This window comes from Dromaius novaehollandiae, chromosome 5 (genome assembly GCF_036370855.1).
Source record: "Dromaius novaehollandiae isolate bDroNov1 chromosome 5, bDroNov1.hap1, whole genome shotgun sequence".
In the NCBI taxonomy this organism is placed as follows: domain Eukaryota; kingdom Metazoa; phylum Chordata; class Aves; order Casuariiformes; family Dromaiidae; genus Dromaius; species Dromaius novaehollandiae.
In genome coordinates, this window is record NC_088102.1 from 12,111,694 (window position 1) to 12,135,432 (window position 23,739).

General features: G+C 40.6%; 2 protein-coding genes across 2 annotated transcripts; one reads left to right on the forward strand and one right to left on the reverse strand.

The window, feature by feature from the left end:
- Positions 1-443: 443 nt before the first annotated feature.
- Positions 444-9,163, reverse strand: LOC112989917 (cytochrome c oxidase assembly factor 8). The gene is made up of 5 exons (XM_064512029.1): positions 8,992-9,163; positions 8,398-8,595; positions 7,117-7,180; positions 4,755-4,845; positions 444-2,074 (listed from the first exon to the last, which is right to left on the reverse strand). Exons 1-5 carry the CDS (start codon positions 9,100-9,102, stop codon positions 1,969-1,971), a joined length of 570 nt encoding a protein of 189 aa, XP_064368099.1. The 5' UTR covers positions 9,103-9,163; the 3' UTR covers positions 444-1,968.
- Positions 9,164-9,191: 28 nt separating this feature from the next.
- On the forward strand, positions 9,192-14,632 carry BAG5 (BAG cochaperone 5). The gene is made up of 2 exons (XM_064512028.1): positions 9,192-9,321; positions 9,944-14,632. The coding sequence occupies exon 2, from the start codon at positions 9,972-9,974 to the stop codon at positions 11,322-11,324; it is 1,353 nt and encodes a 450-aa protein (XP_064368098.1). The 5' UTR covers positions 9,192-9,321; positions 9,944-9,971; the 3' UTR covers positions 11,325-14,632.
- Positions 14,633-23,739: the final 9,107 nt, after the last annotated feature.

The following is a 23,739-nucleotide window of genomic DNA, read 5'->3' on the forward strand; positions in this document are numbered from 1 at the left end:
ACATTAGCATTCAGATACCTGCACGATGAAGCATATGAACTCAACTGCAATCTACCATTCTTTTCCTTGGATTAGTTCTAGTAGCGGTTAAATTTCTTGATCTGATTCAGCCGGCAAACACAGAAATGCCTGTGTTAATACAAGTGAACAGCTCAGAAAAGATGAAACTGCTTCTTTTGATTGACCTCTATCCACTTAAAGCATATGTTATTTATTTAATTTATTACTGTACCTTAGGGACCTTATGCATAGGCTGTCAAAAGGTATGACTATAAATCAGTTCACTGGGGTTCTGTTCTCCACTGTTAAAGCTATTTTTGTATTTTATCCAACCATTCTTTTAAGTTTTACACTGAAACTATTTAATAAAGCATGCACCCACATTGTGCTCAAAGCTTTTGTGCTATACGATATGATTTAAAGGAAAGTCCTGCAGAATTACATCACATACCCACAATGGTTTATTTCAATAATTTACTTTTCCTAAATAAAAATAAGTGTATATATTTTTTAAAGTTTTCAAATGCCACATATTTACAGTATTGATGTAGTAAATAACATTCACAAATAGTATTTTCTTAGAAATACTGCATATTACCTCAGAAAACATTATTAATTTTTTTATTTACAACTCTTTAATAATAAACAATTTAGGGACTGACAAAATCATCATTGTACAAAACAATGTAATCCATTACTGTATAATTAAAATTTATTTCATTTTGCAAAGGAATTATTACAATATATTAGTACAAACAAACTTCTTTTTTCCCAGCTGAAAAAGCCTATAACTAAATAATGTCATGTTTAGATATGAAAAACAGGCCAATGGCTACCGAGCTGACATTTCCAAAACCAAAACCTTGCCTACAACATGGCTTTGGGGAAAGATGCATTGCTTAACAACATACAACATTCTTTTTAACAGAATCTTCTTAGTAGGAACTGTATCAAAAGACCAATTCATTTAACTGTATAAAATGGAACTTTTAAAGGACAGATGTAGGACATATAATTTTAAGATATTATTTAAATCAACCTTTATCCAGTTGATGTTGCATCCCTTAAGGCTAGAAAATCCCCCTCAAGCAACTTGCTTTGAGTGCCTTAAAGAACCTGGTGAGAATACCAAATCCACTGAAAATAATTAAACAGTAGAAATCACTGCTTATTAGTACTAATATTCGTCTCCTCTATACAGCCAAGTATCAGTTTCCTTCTCCATCAAGATTTTAAGTGACTGGCAATGCATCTACTTTATTGCTCTACAACTGAAAACCTTTACCAATCAGAGGTTAGAGGAACTCCTGTCCTCTCTATATATGTCCCCCCTCTTGTGAGGGACACAGTTCTTCCAAAGAAAACAAAATTATTTAAGAAGATTCTACTGCCTTAGTCATTGATATGAAATCATATCTTAAATCTTCCTTAACAATGGGATTTAATCACACTGAAGGAAAGACAATACTAAATCGGATGGAATCTATGTATAGCCACAAATCATACTTATTACATGATCATGTTATATTAGTGTGGATAACTACTGTTGCAGAACATCTATGATGCAAAATGAGGCATTTTTGTCTTTTGTATACTTGTATTGTTGGTGAAGACTACATTCTTTGACCAAAGTTCAGGCACAACATATTGGATCATGTTTTTTATGAGCTCTGACTCTGTGGTAAAACATGACAGTTGAGATTCGTTCAATTTTATGTAATAAAGGTCAGCTTTTGATAGTTTTCTCAGCTGTGTTTTGAGTTGGAAAAATCTTTGCAATATTCTTGGAATAAAAGGTAAATGTACTGTAAATAGTGATTATAAATTAAGAACAATAGCAATTTTCATTTACATAGTCCAACAGATCAAAGTAATTATTGCATTAGACATTCAGATTCTGAACATCACTATAGATAACAAGTGAACAGGCGTAGCTACAGTACTATATTCTTCATGGAGCTGTGATCACTAATTTCCAATATTTTTCTTTTTCCAGCGAAGCCACCTCAGAGCTCTCTCCAGTGCTACTTGTCCCATGAGGAACGTGATAGTAAAATTACGTTTATACCAATCTCTGGGATTCCAAAGACAGGAGAATAACAAATGCACAAAACAAAAAAAGGAGAAAGGCACATGATTATATTAAAATATCCTTTGGCATTGACAAATGACAATTCAGTGATGACCTGAATTTTCCATTATCTGTGGTAACAGTTTTCCTGCCTAATTAGAACTAAATAACCCATGAATATGTCTATTTTTTCTATTATGTAGCTGGCTAGACAGAATCTGTGGATTAGTCATGTAATGTGAAATATCCACATCCGTAAACAGATTACATGCAGAATATATGGCTACAACCATTCAGAGCTTATCTGTAAAAATTTTTAAAGGAATAAGTAATATTATGATCAATTATATTTGAATTTAGGTAAGCTAAAATAACCATAACCAAATCACATGTTTCAGAAGGTGGTTACAAAGCTGTCTGGTGCACAGTGCTGTGCTATGGGTAAGAATTGCTTGTGCATGTAGGACGATGCATGTGTTGAAAAGGACATGGTTGGCTACCCATAAAGTGGAAAAAATAAAATAAAATCACACTTCAAAGACTAACTTATATAACCAGCTATGGCAAACATTAGGTTCCTAATTCAGTATGTTTTAAAGATGATGCCCTTAATATTTCCAAAGTTAGAGTCTTCGTATCTTTAAATAGTTTTAATGAAGCGTGCATGACTTTTGGAATCAAATCAAGATATAGATAAGAAAATCTGTATCAGTCTTTTACCTCTGGAGGACTTGCTTCAATTATGTCCTTCTAGTTTCCAATAAGCACCCCTCCTCCATTTTGTAAAATGTTGCACAAGAGGCAATAGAATATGCTTACTGTAGAACTAGCAGGGAATGTTAGACAGGGATTTAGGTCTGCTAGCCAATCTCAATGGGAAACCTTTCATGCATAGATCTAATATAAACCCAAGATATAAGGACAGGACCCAGAATCATACTGACAAGCAGCACTGAGCTACTCACCAAAATGTCATGTTAAATCAAAATATCATGCTAACATTGCAACTGTTCCATTCCCATTTCTTGTCTCATTTTTTACTTCCTTCCTGAATTTTTATTCTGGTTTTCTAACCACACAGTCTTTCCAGTCTTAGTACTCTAAAACATATATTCAGGGAGTTTATGCACAGTCATTGTCTCAATTTAACTAAACTTTAGAAATTTCAACACAGTTTTCAGGCCAGCTGGCAACATTGGGGAAGAGCATATAGATAAATACATAAACAGATTATTTTTTAAAAATATGACTCCTCAAAAGTCAGAATGCCTACAATAAGCTCCACTGTTTTCAAGGCTGTGCCATTACACTTCGTAACTACAATGATGCAACTGGCACTACCTGGTTTTATAACAAGGCAGCAACAAGGCGGGGGCTGGGGGGGGGGGGGGGGGCATGTTTAGGAATAGAGCCTGAACTCTCTTACCAAGAAGATGGGACAATAGCCAGAGTTCACGACAACAATGGCCTCTGATGGCCAGTTCTGACATAGAACTGTTTGCTTTCTCAGTCATCAGTTAATGTAATGTAGCCAATTTGAATAACCATATTCTGATTAAAAACAATTTTTTATTTTCAGTGTTTCCATGGTGTTGCTTAGATTTTGGGGTTTGCTATGAGCAAGAAAAATTGTGTATATTTTTGTTTTAAATATTTCCATCATTTTTTTTTTAAGAGTAAATATTATTATGGTAAACATAGCATACGCACAAATAACTCTAAACCACAATTTGTTGTGGATAAATTAGAATGGTAGTAGAATTACTGCTAATGTACAACATCAGAACCCAAGAATGCTTAATACCTTTGAGCCCAATACTCATTCAATCCAACACAGAGAAGACACTGAGGTTGTGGTTTCACATTCAGTGGGCAGTGCTGCTTAAACTGGATGAAGTATTATCCTTCCCCAGCTTCCCATTCATTCCTAATTTCTAGCCCTCCAAGAAGTGTACACAGCCGTTTGCTGGGCAATATGTTTGCAAGCTTTTTTTCAGTTATTTCAGATCCCCAATGCAGTTTTTCAAGTTGATGTACAAACAGCTACACTGAAATAATGCAGTAAACGCTGAAGAGGCAGGGTAGATGTGAGATTACCCAACAGAAGCCAAAATATTCAGAGGCTCATTCGACTAAGGCTTCACCACACACAAACCACCCCCCAATCTCAAAGTTAATCAGTTTCATTTTTGCTATGAGTTTGCAAAATAATAAAAACAAAAATAAGTAAAAATATTACTCTCATGAAACAATTTTATATTGAGAAGGACCACATTTACTAATCCTTATCTGATGCATTTAAAAACAGTCAGCTAGAATCTTGGTTATCTTGAAGTCTCAATCATTTTACTCACGTATTTATCAGTTTCAATTAGCAGCATAAAAAGACCTGTGCCATAAAAAAAAACCTGTGCCTGATTGTGTCTCACTGAAGTCTCTGGAAAGAATGACATCAGATCTACCTTTCTGCAAAATCAAACATATGTAGTAGAACTCAAATCATAATGCAAAAGCTTCTGTCAAATGCTAACAGAATTTTTTCAGATCCTTCTGCAAATTCTAAAATGATAGTTTTAGGTGCTATTTTAACAATTATGGCAAAAAATGTTCATTTTTTCTATTTGATCTTATGCCCTTCACTTAGACAATAATATAATATTCAATGAGAAAACCATCTACATACCTGTTATAATGCATATGCTTTCTAAAATTTTTACTTAAGAAATCCTTGTAGAAGTCAGCCATTTCTTCTGCATTCAGCGTTGCTTTTTGACCTGAAAATAAGTTTTAGCATAACATTGTCAAGATAGCTCTTGTGATTAAAACACTGGGTTCAGACTCAGGAAAGCTAGGTCTGGTTCCTTGTTCCTACAGACTTCCTGGGTAGCCTTGGAGAAGTTAATATCCTTCTATCTCCTAATTTTTTTTTGTAATCTATCTAGGGGGAGCACAGCAGATTAGAAATGCTGATCATCTTGAAACTTGCATGACAACCCTGAGGCCATTTTTTGCTTTCAAAGGTGATAATGTTTATCAGGTCTTTGATTATTTAGGGAGGTAGTGGCCTCCTATGAAAGAAAAGTGAAGCAATCTAAGAGAATCTACACTTCGAATAAAATTCATCTCTGATAGGGATGAAGTCTAAACAGCACCATGAGAGCACTTAGAGTAACTTGAATTCCCTCCCAAGGAACTCAGTAAATGTAGAAAGAACACCATCCATGACTGACAAGACATTTCCAAGTCTGAGACTCGATAGTACAATTCTCTTTCTGCTGCTTTTGGTAAATTTCAAGTAACTCAAATCAAAGGGTATATGCTGCGAGGTGTCTGATTTATTAACAATAGGGTAGACAATTCTCTTGTGGAAAAGCAGTTCAAGAGAAGACCTGAAAACACGTGTGAATAAAAAATACATATATATATATAATATATACATAATATATATACACACACACACATATACACACACACACATATACACACACACACATATACACACACACACACACACTTATAAACCCTGAATATGCCACTCATATATAAAGCAGAATATAAGAGAAGTTGGATTTTCTCCACAGATCATGATGGAAGAATTGTGGCTATAGCACAGAAGCAGCAGCCAGAGAACCAGATGATATTCTGACCTCTGCCAGGTAATTCCTATACCAACTTTCTGGCACTTTTAACATTTCCAAAATGAGAATCAAATCTGAATGTCCCGGGGACAGGGATACGGTAAGGGAGACAGAACTGAGAGATTCAACTTGTTAGTGTTCCAAAATGCATTTTAAAGCTCCTGAGATTTATCATCAGAATGTAAATTATTGATCACGACTATCTGTCAATATTTACAAATCTAAAATATTACAACGGATTAACTTTCCATGAGGTAAACTTATCATAAGACTATTTGAAGGCCGCCTGCTTAACAGCTATAGTTCATTTGCTTCTTTATTCTGGTATCAGGAGAACCGACTGAGTCTTCATGTAGATACAAGAAATAACCATTGTTCCACCCGTACATACATATAGGTTATTACTGAGAGAGATATACACACATACATGTTCGTGTCTTGTGACTTCAGTGAAAATTTCCAAACCAGTAGACTGTGGATAGCATCAATTTTGCTCCAGCGTCACCCATCTCTAGGGCCATTTGGTAGAACAAAACCAATTACTCCAACATGTGCACTGAAGGCAATTTTATTTTTAAGGAATGTACAAATTCACTATTTTTTTCTTTTACTTCTAGAATATAAAAACTTAAAAGAACAAAACAGCAATATAAAATAACCTTTTTCTTAATAACACATAATTCAATTAAAATGCTTTCTCAACTACAAACCGATCACTGGGATACAAATAAAAGTGAAACACAATGGTCTGTGATATACTGAACATCAGAGCAGGTGTTCTATTAAACAGATCTTTATTCCACGAACAAAATGTTCAAGCTCATACTACAATGGCCAACTCACTGTATTATGAAGGCATCTTGTTTTCAGTTTCACTTAATGAGTTAGAGAGGCAAACATTTTACAGCAACTACCCTCAGGCAAAGAAGGTCAGAAAGCAGCAGCTGCTGTCTCCTCAGAAGCTGTCTCATTCTCTCTCAAGGGAAAATACCATGTTCATTGTATACAGTAAGGACCTGAGGCTGAAGAGTGAATCTACCCACCCAACCATAATACACACTTGGGGCAAACAGTGTATGTTTAGCTCAGCTAGCTCATTGGGGTGATGAGGTGTGAAAGCAAAAAACAAAAAATCCACCTTCCCCCTTCGACTCCAGAATACTGAAAGTACTTTGCTAGGATTTCAGCACATTCCCTCCAGTGGAGGGCATGGGGGGAACTATGCAGAAGATCGGACCTGCAAAGCTTTGAAGAACTCCCCTCCTTCTCTGTTAGACTCTTGAAAACATTTCCAAATCCTGCTCTGAAGAACTACTTGTGACAGAACACAAGCAGCATAAACTAGCAAAAATCAAAGTTAAACAGAACTCTGAATGCGTCCTAAACTATAAAAAAGATGTCACTGACCTGTTTCAGCTCTTGTTTTCAGACCCTTGGCTTTCAGTCTTGAATAAATAAATTCTTCTTTTTCCTAAAATATGTTTTTCTACATTAGAACTTAATGTACTCAGTCCTTGAAGTTAACCATTGTTTTTAATCACATGCCAGCTTAGTGCTTAATACCCTCCAGAATACACACAGTACTCATTATACTTGGAGATGTCAATAAAACATTTCCCTGAATCCAGGGGCTTAATTACACTGATAATTTTGTTGCTCAGATGTTAACTGTGTGCATCAATTAATTCATACAAGTGTTCTACTGAAACACATGCAACTTATTTGTAGAAGAAAAGTTACAGCCAAGCTTCAGTTTGTTTTGCAGGATCCAAATCTTGCAAAGTTTTACAAAAGACAAGTTATGAAGACATGCTGTGTTACATGTCTTAGAATTTGAGTATACAGAAAAATATGCAATCTTTAAAAAGTGAAGTTACTTAGATGGAAAAAGAATTATTATTCGTATTTTGATTTTTCAAATTCAAAAAGCAGTTCTATGCAATTCAACAAAACCCCCAAACTTCATTTACTCTGAGACCTCTGTAAGTTTTGGGAGGATATGATGATCGAAGACCATCACAAGCGATGGTGTACTACTGAACTGTTGCTAGTCTTCCAACAGAATTCAGTGTGTCCTTACCAATGGTACAATCTATTTAAAAGAAAGACTAAGACTGAAAATGTCCCCACTTTTAGCCTTGCTAGGGGTGCACTGCCAGTGCAACAGGACACATCCCTCATTTACCCTTGGTGATCTTATCTGTACTTCTTTCACTTATGAAAGGGCAAAAAAAGCTGCAGAATCATTTTCAACAGCAGCTCTAATCACATATTATAGTCTTGCATGTACAGGTGGTTACAACTTTATATTTTCAGTGCAAGATAGAAAGAGAAAAAGCAAATATCCTTTTATACACTAAGCAGCAGTAAAATATGCAAACTCTTTAGTTTTGTAGGTCACTCTAAACAAATTAACATTGAGAATAAAATTAATGACAAAAAGGAATTTCCTCAAAGACTGAGCCTATTAAAAGAAGCTGTAGTATCAATCAAAGGCAATAAATAAATAACGGTAGGCAGAATTTTATGCTAGTTTGTGGAGACAAAAATTATTTTGTGAACTTGGCTATTTGGGATAGCCAGGTAAAGCGGGAAGCGTAGCTCAAGGTCACCCCACTGCGCAGTCTCCAGACGCTTTCGCTGGGGAGCACCACCGCCGCTGGCCGCTCGGCCCTCGCCCGCGCTCACCTGCTGGAACGACACGTTCTGCCGGGCCCAGAAGCGCTGGTTCCACAGCTGCGTCTCCTGCCTGGCCTCCCGCAGCCGCCGCTCCAGCAGCGACTCGTTCGGGGGAACGTGGAAGATTATCGGCCGCAGATTGGAGTATCTGTCGGGGGGGCCGATCCAGTCGCTGCGGGAATGCGCCGGAGGGCAGAAGCCCGGTCCCTTAAAGATACACGCGGAGCGGTTATCACCGCCGTCGCGCAGCTTCCGCGGAGCGGCCGGACCTGAAGCAGACGCGACGGCTCCGCGCAGCTGTGCGTAACCTCAAAGCGCAGCGCAAGGCCCCAGGTCACGCAGATGCATTTGCGCTGGCTGAAAACTGCCATGCGTTCGTGACCCACTCACGCTTAGGGAGGAATTACAGAGCAGAGACCTTTAACTCTCCCGACAGGCACGAATCACGCTAAATAATTTTTAAAAACCCGGCTTTTTTCGCTTGTTTATACTGATGCTCCGCCGTCAGGGCGCTCCGCCCCGCGGCCCTAGGTGCCGCCGCCGCCCGCGCTCCGCCCCGCCCGCTGCCCCGCGGCTCCGTGCCGGCGCCCCGCGCGGATTTACCCCGCTCTCCGGCCGCCCGGCCGCCGGCCCGCCGCCGCCCGAGCAGAGGCAGCGCCGCCCGCCGCCCCCCGCCAGGTGCCGCGCCCCCGCCGCCCTAACGGCCGCGGCCATTGCCGCCCGCCGCTTTTCGGCAGCGTCGCAAAGGCAGCGCTGAGGGGCGGTGCAGCCCGGGGGAGCCGCCGCCGCCCTGCCCCGCGGCCGGGGGGGGCGGAGCGCGGCGGGCGGGGCGGGGCGGGGCGGGGCCTGCGGCGCTCGGCTGCCGCCCGGGCCGTGGCGCAGCGCCGGGGCTGGGGCCGCGGCCGCTGTGGGGTCGGCCGGCGGGCGAGGCAGGTGAGGCGGCAGGGCCGGGCCGGGCCGGGCCGGGCAGGGGGGCAGCGCGGTGCGAGCGGGGCTGCTCCGCTGGGCGTCGCGGGCCCGGCGGCGCGGGGAGGCTCCGTGCTGGTGCCCCCGCCGGGGCCGGCGCGGCCCATTCTGATCTGCGGGCGCCGCTAGGCCGCCCCGACTCGGGGCGTCGCGGCCGGGGGCGGCGGGGCGCGAGGAGGTCGCGGGGCCGGGGGAGGCCCGCCGTCGCCTGCGGGGCCTGTGCCGGGCAGGGCAGGGGCAGCCGCCGGGGGGCGGCACGGTGACAGCGGCCCTCTGCGGTGGCTGCCGCCTTGTCGTGTGCTCCGGAGCGGGGGGGAGGCGGAGGCTGGAGTTGGGGGCACTTGCTCCGAGCTTGGTGCGGCCTAGCTCGGCGTCACCCCTCCCCCCCCCCCAGCCTGAGCGGGTGAAAGAGGCGTAAAACAGAGGAACGGCTATAAAACATCAGCGTTTTACCCTTCCCGGTAGAGGTGTGCGAGTAGCTGCCGCGCTCAAGTGTCTCAGGCCATCGTGAAAGTTGTGAAACGTGGCGTTTTGAAATGCCGGCGTAGCACTTTATTAACCGTGTGTCTTGTCCTCGCTTTCCTTTTAGTTCACTCGAAGCTGGATGAAAGAAGAGAATGGATATGGGTAACCAACATCCCTCCATAAAACGGTTGCACGAAATACAGAAAGAAGTCAAAGAGATTGAACAGCAAGTCGTTGTCTTCAGTGGTTTGTCTACCGACAAAGATTATAAGAAATTGGAAAGGACTCTTACTAAACAACTCTTTGAAATAGACTCTGTGGACACTGAAGGGAAAGGGGATATTCAGCAAGCCAGGAAGCGTGCAGCTCAGGAAACAGAGAGGCTGCTCAAGGAATTGGAACAAAATGCAAACCATCCACGCAGACTGGAAATAGAGGCTATATTCAAGGAAGCACAGTTGCTTGTGGAACGTGAGATTACGCCTTTTTACAAAGGAGGCAACTGTATAAGTGATGAATTTGAAGAAGGTATTCAGGACATTGTACTGAGGCTTACTCAGGTGAAAACTGGAGGGAAAATTTCTTTACGTAAAGCAAGATATCGCACTCTGACAAAAGTATGTGCTGTTCAGGAGATTATAGAAAGCTGTATAAAGCAACAACTGTCCCTGCCACTCTCTAATGATGCTCATCCTTCTGTCTCCAAAATTAACTCTGTAATGTGTGATGTGAACAAAGCTAGAGGAACTCTTATTGCACTTCTAATGGGAGTGAATAGTAATGATACCTGCAGGCATTTATCCTGTGTGCTTACGGGCTTGATCGCTGATTTGGATGCTTTAGATGTCTGTGGTCGCACGGAAATAAGAAATTACAGAAAGGAAGTAGTTGAAGAGATCAATAAACTGCAAAAATATCTGGACTTGGAAGAGGAAGCAAATTCTACTCATGCTTATGATTTGGCACAAAATCAGTCCATTCTAAAAATAGAAGAAATCCGCAAGAAAATGAAGGAAGTTAATTCTTTACTTTTAAAAACAGAGAATGCTTCTGACTTGTATTTGGGATTCAAGGCAGAACTGCAAGGATTAATTGCCCAATTAGATGAAGTCAGTCCAGGGAAAAATCCCTGTATTAGAGAAGCCAGGAGAAGAGCAGTAATAGAAGTGCAAACTCTCATAACGTATATTGATTTAAAGGAAGCACTTGAAAAGAGGCAAATGTATCCTGAGCAAACTGCTGCTGAACATCAGTCTCATAAAGCAGTTTGGAGTGTTCTTGGAAACTTGTCTCAAATTCAGCAGGAGGTGATTTCATTTGATGGAAACAGAACGGATAAAAATTACATGAGACTGGAAGAGCTTCTTACAAAGCAACTTCTAGCACTTGATGCTGTTGATCCACAAGGTGACGAGCGGGTTAAGGCTGCCAGAAAGCAAGCAGTAAAGCTTGCACAGAATATTCTTTACTATCTGGACATGAAAACAGATGAATGGGAGTACTGAAGCAGCCAGAGTCTAACAGTAGATACCTTTTATTTTCCTTTGGCACTTTCTGCAGAGTGATAGTTCCATTGGCAGCACACGATTGAAGGTGGTGTGTTGTGTGTTTGCTTAAATCATGGTGATTGCATAAGAAGTTGACTTGGCTATATGTCTGCTATCCCACGCACTTACCCACTTGCCATGGCAACTGTCAGTACGCCATCAGCAATTCTGGTCTTTGCTATCAAGCAAAGAAATGTGATGCTCTGAAGGAATAGCTTAATACTTGATGAAATGGCTTCTTTCTGTTTTTGTTGTAGTAATCTTGCGCAATGTTTAGAGAGTGCAGCTTTTTCAAAGATGCAGAAACTTCCTTATGGTACAAGACTGGCAAAACTATTTAAAGAAGACTGGACATAAAAATTAGTGCTTAAGCATGAGGCTCCATCTGGCAAGTTCAGAGCAGTCTTGGTATACTCTTAATGAGGTGTTATGGTAGAAAGTATTAAATGCAAAAAGCCTGCTGGCTTTTGAATTGTACTTCATTTATTCCATCCAGCATACCTTTATGGGTGTTTAGATTTCTTACTTAGCAGAACTATAATGCCAACTGCAAATTAGCATTTACACAGGCAAAGCCAATTATGTCTCTTTTTGTAATATCTGACCCCTTCTGTTTGCAAATGCACTTTTTTTATTCTTCTGTTGATGGAAATTCCCTCAGATTCTTGCTTCACGGTAAATGAGACTTGAGGAGGAAAATCTTTACAGGTACACTGATTAGATAAATGGGATTTTTAGGGTTTCATACTGCCCTCCATAAACCCCGAAAACTGCATTGAACTTTCTTTAGTGGCTACTTAGGTGTCTTTTTAAACTCTGCTGTTAAATCTGCTTTTGACTAGTCTTTTCACATTTGGTGAAAATAGAAGTCACTCGGATATGAATGAGCATTTCGGAATTATTTTTGTAAAATTAGGTGGCTATAAAATGTCTGTAATGACTTAAATTTGTGTTATGTATTTCATACTGGTCAGGTGTGGCTTCAAGCATGACTTGGAAAAGAGCTGTGGCATATGTCTCTCTTTGTAACTTGTCACTTAATCGTTTTAGTAACTTAGTAAATAAGCTTGCTTATACTGCTGTATGAGCCTTCTGTTTGATTTGTGGCTGCTAGGATCAATAACATTTCTACAATAGTATGTTTTTTGGCATTTTTGGGAGCATGGCATTAAAATGAAATAATGGATCAATATATATTTAATTATGGATATTTTGCACTTAGCTCTTTCATGTTGAATTTATAAATTATTGTTCTGTAGAGGATGATTTGCACCACTGTAAGGAGTATAAACAATTTTGGATGTTAAATTAAAACTATTTTTAGATATATTTTTAACTACTTAGAGAAGACAATACTTTCTGTGAGAGACAAGTGCCTTTCTGACACCATTGACTTGCACCATCATATGTAGACATAGGACCTGTTGACTGGCAGCTTGACAGAGCTGTAATCTTTACCCACTAGATTTATCTAGATTTATCCTATATATCATTCTACTATAATGTATGTCAAGCTAACATAATACAATAGGTGACAGTTGTTCTCTGGAGACTCAACAGTGAGTCACCAATTTGGGAAATATAGATTCTGTTTAAAAATGGATATGTTGATATGGAGATTGGGGACTTTGGGCAGGTCTTTCTGTGCCTATTACTACAAGAAAGGGAGAATGATATTTACTCGGTAATATGCTTTCGGATATGCTTGATGCAAGACTGTGTAACTTCAGAGTATGAAAATATTTAGTTTGTGATTGTACAGGTGATTTCTTGGCAATTTACTTGACAAAAACAATCTATTTTTTCAATTAAGTACAGTACCTAAGGCACAATTTGGCAATGCCAGAACATTTTTTGGAGGATTCTTCCTGCTACTTTAGAGATGTGACCCTGTTGAATTTATCTGTCCTTACTTCAAGAAAACATTTCTTCTAGGTAAAATTCCTATTTATATTTACATATGTGGCTAACACAGATTGTTAATGATGTTACACACCTAAAATATTTTACTCATTTCAAGCTTTCCCACATGTTTGAACTGCAACTTCTAATTTATACCTAAATTTTTAGGAAATTTAAGAATTTGATAATGTGATAATATTATTCACTTTTCTCTAATATTACTGTCAGGTCTGCAGCAGTTTAAAGTGGTAGATTGTTTAACAATTATTTTAGTGTCCATGTTCTTTGGAGGTTATGTGAAACTTTAGAAATGTTTGAAACTCCTATGTAAAGATGAGTAAGCACAGTTTTAAGATCTGTTCTATTTTAAATTTGTTTATCTTTTAGCTTTTCTGAACCAATAGTTAAGCCTGCATTTCTAAAGAGGTAGATGTGTAAGGTCAGTGTAATTTTGATTAACTTAATAGAGTTCAGTAGCAGTATATTGTGTGGATTAAGCTTTTCTCCATTTTTCTGCAGTCTAATCAATTGAGCATTTAAAATTTATGGCAAAATCCTCATCTGGAATGGGATTACTTTGCAGTTTTTGCGTGAATGAAAATAGTAAACTAAATATGCTAAACCAAAAAATGCAGATATTTTGAGAAATCTTGCTTTTGCACTGAATGTAATTTCTCTGTTTTGTATCCAAAGACTGAGGGACACACAACTCTTCTCTTTCTGAAATGGGAGGCTAAAATAGTCAGCAAAATGTAAATGGACCAAATTGCAAAAGCCTGCATTTTAATACTAGAATGAAAGACATACTAACTTTTGTGGGCTGTGTAATCTACCTTTGGAACAAAAGAAATTAGTGGATATTTTTGAGAGAGGTAATTGTATGTCATGTTTTTTTGTTAATTGTATTGCTTTTTGAAGTGTTTACTTATTATTAATTTTTATTGTTTACTGTTCAGAATGTTCTTTCTCTTACTGTTTGGTGAAAAGTTTTGTTAAGTATGGTTCCTACTTTTTCCACTTAATGGAATTATTGTATGTGCTCTTTATGGTGTGTATGTCTTGATTTATTGCTGTGTATGATATGCATTTGTATATACAAATTCAAGATTAAATATTGCAGTGTTATATTCCTGATTATTAATAAAAACTTCTTACTACCTTGTACTAGGTATTCATTTGAATGTTAAGCCCTGCTGCCTTTGTCTGTTTATTTTTGAATGTGTGTTATCAGAATGTAAATCACTTTCCTTGTAGTAAAATTGTTTTTACTGAAAAATAGACATAAAACTTTCTTTTCTCTTCTTCCTTAAAACTTTGCTTTTTCACTGCTGTATTCAGGAAAATAAAGTTCTTTGTGGAAACCACTCCTACCTCTACTTGCTAAATCTGGTGTCTTTCGGTTTTCTCTGCGTTCAACCTTGCATTACAATAATCACATCTGTCGTTGTTTGTGTTCTTTCGTTCTTCAGGGATAGCTTTGCATACTCCTGGGCTTCATGCAAAGTGATCACTGCAAAAAGGCTTATGGCTCTTTTTAATACTTTGCCAGTTCTGTTGAAAGATGCTTTCTCAACAGATAGGCTGGCAAAAGGGAGGGTAAGAAGTCTCTATGGCTCTTTTTAATACTTTGCCAGTTCTGTTGAAAGATGCTTTCTCAACAGATAAGCTGGCAAAAGGGAGGGTAAGAAGTCTCTTTGTTTGCTGTAGTGCGAAGTCAGCTTGGGTTAGTGTTAAGGAGCCTTCAGTAGGAGTTGAGCTCATCTGATTTTACACTGTAGATGAGGCATGTTCACATGATATGGCTCGGTCTGGTTTCATAAGATGCAGTGAGCCAAGTTACCAGCTTCCTGCTGCCGAAAATCAGAAGTTCTGTTTCTGCCCAAAGAGCTGCTTGCTTTGTGCTGGCTGCTGCTTGGTCAGCTCCTGTGAGCAGATTTAACTCAAAAAACAGCACACACAAAAAAAAAACTTAGGAAACAAACTTAGAAAAAAAGGGTCAGGGGCAGAGAGGATATAGTCTTCTGTGGTTTAAATGAATCAAACTGGCTTGTAGAAAAGCCTGATGTGGGCCAGAGCTCCTGCAAAATGGGTGGATTAGTCATGCAGCCAGGGGTTTGGAAACAAGTTTTGAGCTTTTCAGTAGCAGTAAGTCATTGGATCAGCCTTCTGCATACTTCAGTCTCAAGAGGAGGAGGAGAGAAGGTGGCACTATCAACTCCTACAAATAAAGAATTTGCCGCTTTGGTAATGGAACAGGATGAAAGCAATGCAGAAGACTCACATGGGGAAAATAAATCAGTTGCTTTCAGTGGGTCTTATGTTCTGTAACAAGTTCATGTAGTAAAAAGCGCAGGTGGTTTTATGGACGTACAACACACAAACTGTAAAACTCATTGCTGTAAAGGAGCAGTACTGTAGTACTGAACTTAAACTCTCCTGAACTCATGGGTAGAAGGCCTGGGGGTTTAAGCTGTCTGCCAGCAGGAGACATTTGAAAGGCAGGATTCTGGAATACAATCCTGCTGGAGGAAACTGCCGGCAGAGACACGACCAGATGTGCAGAGGTGATGTTTGTGAGTTAGCGCTCTGCTTGTTCTCCTGTTGTTTGTGAGTGTTCATTGAGGAAGTGGGATCTCGGTGGAATATTCCCTGAAGCACTGGCAGGTTTTTCATGTTAGATTAATGTGAGGAATTAGGCTAAAAGGTTTTGCTGAGCCACAATGGGGCATGTACTTGTGGTGGGTTGGTCTGGATGTCATTCTGTTTTGCTACATGAAACAATATTGTACATAATACTTGCGGTTATATTAGTAAGCATGCACATGTATGCTGAAAGCCGGTCATTGACTGAGGAAGTGGAGGAGGATATATTTTTTGCAGAAGACCTTGCACAAGGCTTATCTTTTCTCTCTGCAGCATTTGGTTCTGTGGACTGTCAAACACAGATCAGTTTGAGGAGCTTTTCTGGCCAGTCCAAAAATAACAAGGACCCTTTCTTAGTTTGTAAACTCTCCCTACAGGAGGTAGATCTTAGTAGAGTTTGCCATTAGAAGCAGAAAATTACAATGCATTGCTCTAATTGGGCCATTTCTCTTCAATTAGTTTTGCCAGACAAACTTCTGCACCAGAGGAGCTGCTTGTGAAACCTGTATTTCAAGAAGCTAATCAAAAGCATCTCATGAGGGCGAAAAGTACAATGGTGCAGTACAGTCTCCTTAATAAGGTCCTGTCTTGCTTAGCTCCCAAATTGTATTAGCTCTTGAGCAAATACAGAGAAAACTCTGTGATCGTGACCCCCTAAAAAGAGGCAGAGAGAGAAGAAAGGCTGGAAGAAAGCAAAAGAAAATATTAGTAAAGGTGACAGGCTGTTGTTTGCCCAACTTCTTTTAGTTTTATGACATAAGAAAAGCAAGCAAAGCTCTATTCTGCTCCCTAGCCTACACCCTGCAGATCAACATTATTTTCCACCATCACCCTAAGCGCTCCAGGGTATAACCCAATCTCTAGCTAATGGTTAGTTAGCCCTAGTGCACCCTTGGAGGGGAGGATGCCTTCCTCCTCTATGCCATAATTACTGTACTTCTCTGAAGTTTCTGGTACTAGCAGCACTTACCATGTGCTTAGCAGTCTCAGTGTGGCTGGGAGAAGGCAGTATACAAAAGCAGAGACTATGTACTGTAATAAACTGATAATTGGAAGGGGTAGCAAAATAACTGGTAGAAAGTCAGGCTAAAATACCAGTATAATCATTTATACTGAATTTCTTTTTTCTTTTAGAGAAAATTCTTCATAAAATCATTTTATTCAAATCAATCTGTAGCCTATTAGCAAGCAAATGCCCATCTTTTACCTTCCAGGTGCATCATATTAATACCACATGAAAGGCAGATTTGAAGTGCTCAGCCTCCTATTGATAGTAATCAATGACCTGTGTTCACTTGCAGACAGCAAGTGAAAGCCAGATTTTCCAGACTACACAGTATCCAAAAGTTCCCACCGTGACAAGTAAGGCTGGGTTGTGGAAAGGCGCCCGTGAATAGACTCACACACCCGGTCGTTTGTTGTCACAGGCAGCCACGTGATGATCCTTACAACTAATCAAGCCTCGTCTTAGAATGGTTTTCCTCATTATTCTAGTGAAAGGTTGTTCCCAAGCATCATTGCTGTGAGGATTGAGAGACCTCCTAATTTCCAGCATAAACACATTCATAAGAGGCTTTTCTTCTCCCCTAGTGTGTAGTCTGTAAAATATTTATAGGCCACAGTTGAATTCCCTCTCAGCTCCTGCTTTGCTTGGCTAACGAGCAAATACATCCAGACAGGCTCAGCTCTTTTGAAAATCTGCTCTGTGAATCCAAAGCAAATTCTTAACGGTCTTTTCCATTTTTTCTGGAGTTTTGACAGTTGTGAATGCATCTAAGGCTAAAGCTTCTAACATCTAAGTAGGAGCTGGTATTTGCATTGTTTAATGCATTGTTTCACAGGAAATTAAAAAAGTTAGTATCAGTGTAATTGTAAAATACTGAACTGTGCACTGTTGTTACTTAAATTTCTTCAAGGCATTGTTTTCATGCCTCAGCTGGCTTTGCCATTCAGATAGTGTAACAATCAATATTTTTGAGTGACTTGCAGAATAGGAGTGGAAGTGTTTTCAACCTCTGCTAGGTATTTTTGCCTCAACAAGAGGTACATTATTGTTTGAAGAAACCACATGCAAGTGTACTGGTAGATTTTTAGACCAGAAACTACCGTGCTGATCATTTCACTTGAGGGGAAGCATGAACTGATTTAGGCAAGTGCAATAGTATCTAGCCTAATTTAAAGCTTCTCCATGGAGAATCCACCACAATTCATGACAAAGATTTTGAAATCATTTAAACGAGGATATTGCTTATGAAAGGTGACCCTTATTCTACAAGGACCTTTTATATTGATGTAATGTATAGACGTGCTTTCAGATTTTAATTATTAGGAGCAATAAATTCTTAAGAAAAAAATCCAATAATCTACTAAACATTTTATTGAACATATATATGCATGCAAACATTCATATAGTCTGTGTACTGTTGTTTCCAACCTTCTTCAATTCGTAAACTCAAAAAAATACATATGGCAAATTAAAATCTACGAACAGCAGTTGCCTTTCGGGAGCTTCTAAAAGCATGTCAGGGATTCTGGGAGTCTGCAGAATACAAGCTGAAAAATGGCTCTCTGCAAGACCTAAATAAGTTTACAGCAATTAGAGCAAATGATCTTTGAAAAATTGTACTCAAATGCAATAAAAACAGCGGCTGCTTTGGGAAGCTTCAGTCACTGGAGCCTCAGAACTGCCTCAATCCAATTCAGTGCTTGGAAGCATCTCTCAGCATCCCTGTTTTCAGAGTAGAAGCCAACTTATTGTTTCTTTTATTGCCACAGAACTGTTGTGTTACTGACATACTGTCTGTGTCTTTTGTTACATCCCTTTAATTCAGTTTTGTGGCAAACTTTTCCATTTTGTTTCTAGTCCATCTCGCTCTTCCCCAGCACACAACATTACCAATTCTCTTATGGGCAGTGCTTTCCCCACTTCGACAATAGCCAAATTCTTTCTCTGTCCTGCTGGACACCTTAGGTTCAGAATGCTTTTATTTAGTGGTGCTGTCTGGCAAAGCTCAAGCTCACCCACTTAGTCAAGCCTGGAGACCCCCCCGGAAAAGGCATGGGCTCCATATGAGCTCCTGTGTCATGGACCTCTGGGGCCAAGGCTCTGGCAATTGTGAAGAAACGCTTTGGGATTCGTGACAGCAGGGAGGACTCTTGTGACCTTCATACCTGGTATGCAAGAAGAGGGACATTAGGAGGTTGTAACAATAGACAAGGAACATGAGAAGGTAGAAGAATAACCAACAAAGTGTCTAAAAAGTACTAATATTGCTGATGTAGTCAGTTAGCTGATGGAAGCAAGTAGGGGGACAAGGTGAGAAAGCCAATATCCTGGGAGAGGACAGGAAAAGAACATCAGGGAGCAGCGAGGGCAGCTGCCCTGGGAGGGACGGGAAGCTGGGAGCCAGCGTGAAGCAGGGGAGGCCGTGCTGGGGCCTCACCGCTGCGGCCAGCCCCACGGCACCCCAGTGGGACAAGCAGGGCAGCTCCAGTGGCGACAGCCAGGCTCGGTCCAGAGCCACCACACAAGTCCATGGTGGCGAGACAGGTCTGAGGTCAAGCCGGGAAGTCACAGGCACTAAATGTATGAAGAAAAAATAGTGCGAAGCAACCAATCTATTTGTGTCAATGTCACCTGAGGACAGACCAGTTAAAAAATGGTTTTCCTGGGATAGGGCCGTGATCCTGCTCTAATCTCGGATTTAGGAAGAAAAGAGATTTCTGTCACGTTGTTAAAGAGGGAGCAATGACACTAGAATTACATCTTTATGGAAAATCTTAACTTTTCAAATGCATATTTGAGAATAAAAGGTATAAATAATGGCAGCGCCCAGATATTCCTAGCTGTGATAGCCAGCATCTCCACCAAAAATTCAGTGATGATAAAGGTCAAAGATGACAATATTTTAGTCAGATTTTGCTAAGCAGTTAGGGCATCATTAAAGAATTGGTAATAGAAAATAATCTGGGATTGAGTCAGCACAAGGATAAACAGTGGAAAATTTGTTCTTGATCTCATCTCATGAGGCTGAATTCACGTAAATTCAGCATACTATTCAGCAAAGTCAACTGCGCTGAAGATCTCAAGGACTTAAGTGTGGAAAAGGTTTGGACTTTCAGTAACTACCCAGTTTCCGGTGCAGCGTATGTTTCTGGTCATATGATATGGTGTCAGCCCCAAACCAGCACGTCCACCAGTTCAGGACGTAGTTGCATTCACTGCAGCTGACTATGTTACCTCAAGGATGATGCTATACAGGTGATGTTCTATGACTGAAGACTGGCAGATGCAATATTTATATTTAGCAAAGGTGGCCAGGTCACCTTGAGTCACAGAAGCTGTGCAGAGCTTCTCGTGGAAATTTCTGCTGTCATTGCAGCATTGCTTTCAGTTGTGGCACTACCCCACTGAGAGCTTTCGGGACTGTTTCTACGCAGCGCTGCACTGCGTAGTGTAGAGATATCACTACAAGCTACTGCTGTGGTATGGCCATAGAGAAGATAAAGATGTTCCTAATGCACCGCAGAAGATATCTCCAGTACAGAAAGGGAAGCATTACTGTCATTGCGCAAGGCAGTAGTGAAACCCCCTTTGACGTGCCATGTACACTTCTAGTCACTCCCCCTCGAGGAAGCTTAATGACTAGCGTGGGTGCAAAGAAGACCAGGAAAATGAAGGACCTGTTTTAATGGAAGCCGTTAGAAGAGCTGGGTTTTGTAGCCCAGCAAAATGAAAGATAAGAAAAAAAAAAAAAAAAGATTGCTCTCTCTAAATAGCAGGATAAATATCAAAGAAGAAAAATAATTACTTAAGCTAATGGATGGCATGAACAGAAATACAAAGTGATATAAATTAGCCAGGCTGGAAATGAGAAGGGTCCATTTCTGAAGAGGCTGTATATTGTCTTGACTCGACTATCCCAAAAGTCTCTTTTAGTCCTTGAGTATCTTTGTCCATAAGTCTTCTGTGGATGTGCAAGTACATGTCACATATTTATATTTAACTCATTCTTCTTTAGAAATTAATGCACTATCCACTTTAGAATAGCTGTAACATCCTATCAGATCATTGCAGACAAGAAGGCATGTTACAATGTTAATGTGTTAACTTAGGTGAAACCCTCAAAGTACCCTCAAAAACTTGAAAGTGCACTTTAATTCGGCTGCTCAATGCACACAAGTTATGATTACCTTTTTTTTTTTAACAATGAATGGAAAGTTATTCAATATTTCTTTTTAAGCTCCTTTTTCAATATTTGGGTCCACATTTATATTATTTCCTGCAAATAATATAAATCCTGCGCTGAATATAAAATTGCTAATTTCATCACGGCCTCAGCAGCTTTCAGTGACATTGCTGAGTTTAATTTCAGAGCACTCTTGAGAGCTCGGGTGGTGTTACTGTTCCTTGCTCCTAATTGGGTTTGGAGACCAGCCCGTGTGAAAGGCTGCACTATGCTTAGCACAGAGGATCTTAAAATTTAGATGGCCACCTCTAAAAAGTCTTCACTGACTATGTGTGAGCACACATTTCAGGGGCATATAATCACCAAATCATTTTTTAATAAAAGGAATAGAAAGCAGATGTCTGGCACTAAGTCACAGAATCAAAATAACAGCTTGGAAGGGACCTAAGGAGATAATCTCATGAAAACCTTTGCATTAAGACAGGATTAACATTAACAGATCATGAACGACCAATATTTGTTTAAACTTTTCAGATAATCGACATCCTCTGGAGGTAGCCTGTTCCAGGTCTTTACTGCTTTTATAGTCAGCAAGTTTTTCCTAACAGCTTGAGTCTTTTCTCATCTAAAGGTCTAAATAATACTGATGTTTTTTTCTTCTTATTCTACCCAAGGAATCTGGAGAATTATTAAGTACTAACTGGTAATAAATAAGTAATCCTTTACTATTTCTAGAAAATGACTGTTTCCCGAGGTCCACTTTTAGTGTTTGCTTTTATAGTTCAAGCATCCAAAAACTTTTAGTCTTCCCTCACAGATCATGTTATTTAGATTTCTGTTGCTTTTGTGGCTCTCCTGTAGATGGTCCCCATTGGCCTGTCTCTTGAATTGCTGTTCCCCTAAAAGGACTGGGGACCGCAGCTGGGGAGTCATTAGCAATTAGTGGTGTGCAATAGTTGCCTCTGGTGTTTTACCTATTATAGTCCGATAAATACAGCCAAGAATACCTTTTTTGCAAGAGCACCACACTGTTGACTCATATTCGGTGTACGATCCTGTGTGAGTCCAGACCTGTCTGATCTCACACGGGCAGGGTAAGACTCATGCCGCTGGCTTCTGCCGCCGGCCTGCCTGCAGCTAGGGCGAGAGCGCGCGTATTTGCCGTGCAGGATACGGCCTCCCCCCGCACCGCGGCTCCACAAGCCAGGCGGGCCTCCTTGGCATCATCTGCAACTCACTGACCAAGGCTGGGCCAGCTGGCTAGACCCCCACACAAAAAAGCCGCCCCTATGAGGGGATCTCTGCTGGTGCGTGCGGTGCTGGCGGCCCCAATGGAGGCACCACACGGGTCCTTTCCGGCCAGGCAACCTCATGTGCCATTAATTTATGTGGATGCTTGAAAAGCCTGTAACCCCCAGTGCATTTTAGGTTCCCTTTCCAATTTTGTGATCTTCTAAAAGTTCAGTAGGCAGAAAAGGCTCGGGTGGTAACATTTCCTCCCACAAGTATGAAGCTTGGTAACAGGAGGGAAGGCCTGTAACCGAAGGAGGAAGCACATTTCAGCTACTCAGTCTGAAACCTCCAAAAGAGGCCTCATTCAGAGATATTTCCGGAACGCTTTCTGAAAACCAGGCACTTCTAAGAGAGCTCTAACAAGGTATTTAAAAAGATCTCCCCACCCACTAGGAACATGTGAAAATCTTGGCTCTTTTTATGTTGCTGAGCCTTCTCCTGGTTCTCACACCCTTCCATATTTTTTTACATGTTCAGCTGCTGAAAATAGGAGTGCCTTCTATTTTATGGCATGCTTGTCTTTTTATTTAATAAAGTACTCTTTGGGGTTTTACAGGCTTGTGTAGCTCATTGACAATGAATACATTTTCTTCCGTGCATTTCATCACCTAAATTAGAGTGTCAGGCTGTATTTTAAGGTGAAGTCTTCTTTGCGTACTCTATATTTCTGATTTGTGTTCTAACTCAGAAGGGAGTAACATTTCAAAGTAAGAACACAGATGGACGTGGTGACCATTACTACATGGCTGGGAAAATCTTCTTATGAAATCTATCCCTTGAGTTGTCAATTGGCTGGGTTAGGGATTATATCTTTCTGCCTATTGGCTCAATACCCATCACAGCGAGGAGTTTGGCTGTTCACACTGGAGACTAGGGTAGCCGGGCTTGCGTGACTTCAGTACCTCTCTCGTTCTGAACCCATGGCTGAACTTGCCTTTCTGCTTGGACTTCAGTGCCCACGTCAGCTCCAGCCCTGGGTGGGTGGGCCTGGATGGATCTACTGCTAAGATAAGCCACCAAACAAACAGCAGAGCAACCTTCCCCAAGAGAAAAGAAGTCTTCAGATCACTGAGTCTATTTTGCGAGTAATTTTTAAATGTAAATGTGGAGATTTTTGCTTTTCTCTCTCCAAGTCCCTTAACTACCTTCTATGAGATATAAAACAACCTGTACAAACATCCACACCACAATGCCCTCCTCTTTCCACCACCTTTTGCTTAAACGCAGCCTCTCCCTCAGATGAAGCCACCCTGTAAGGAAAAGCCCATTCTCAGCAGGTGCCCACCTCCCGTGGGAGTGGGAAATCATCGGCCCACCTGCAAAGGCTCTAGCCTTTTAGTGCAACC

Coding starts and splice junctions, on each gene's coding strand:
- LOC112989917 (XM_064512029.1), bottom strand. CDS start 9,102: ATGGCCGCGGCCGTTAGGGCGGCGGGGGCGCGGCACCTGGCGGGGGGC. Junction 4,846..7,116: donor GAAAACAAGAGCTGAAACAG/GTCAGTGACATC, acceptor ACTTATTTTCAG/GTCAAAAAGCAACGCTGAAT. Junction 2,075..4,754: donor AAGCATATGCATTATAACAG/GTATGTAGATGG, acceptor TTGGAATCCCAG/AGATTGGTATAAACGTAATT.
- BAG5 (XM_064512028.1), top strand. CDS start 9,972: ATGGATATGGGTAACCAACATCCCTCCATAAAACGGTTGCACGAAATA.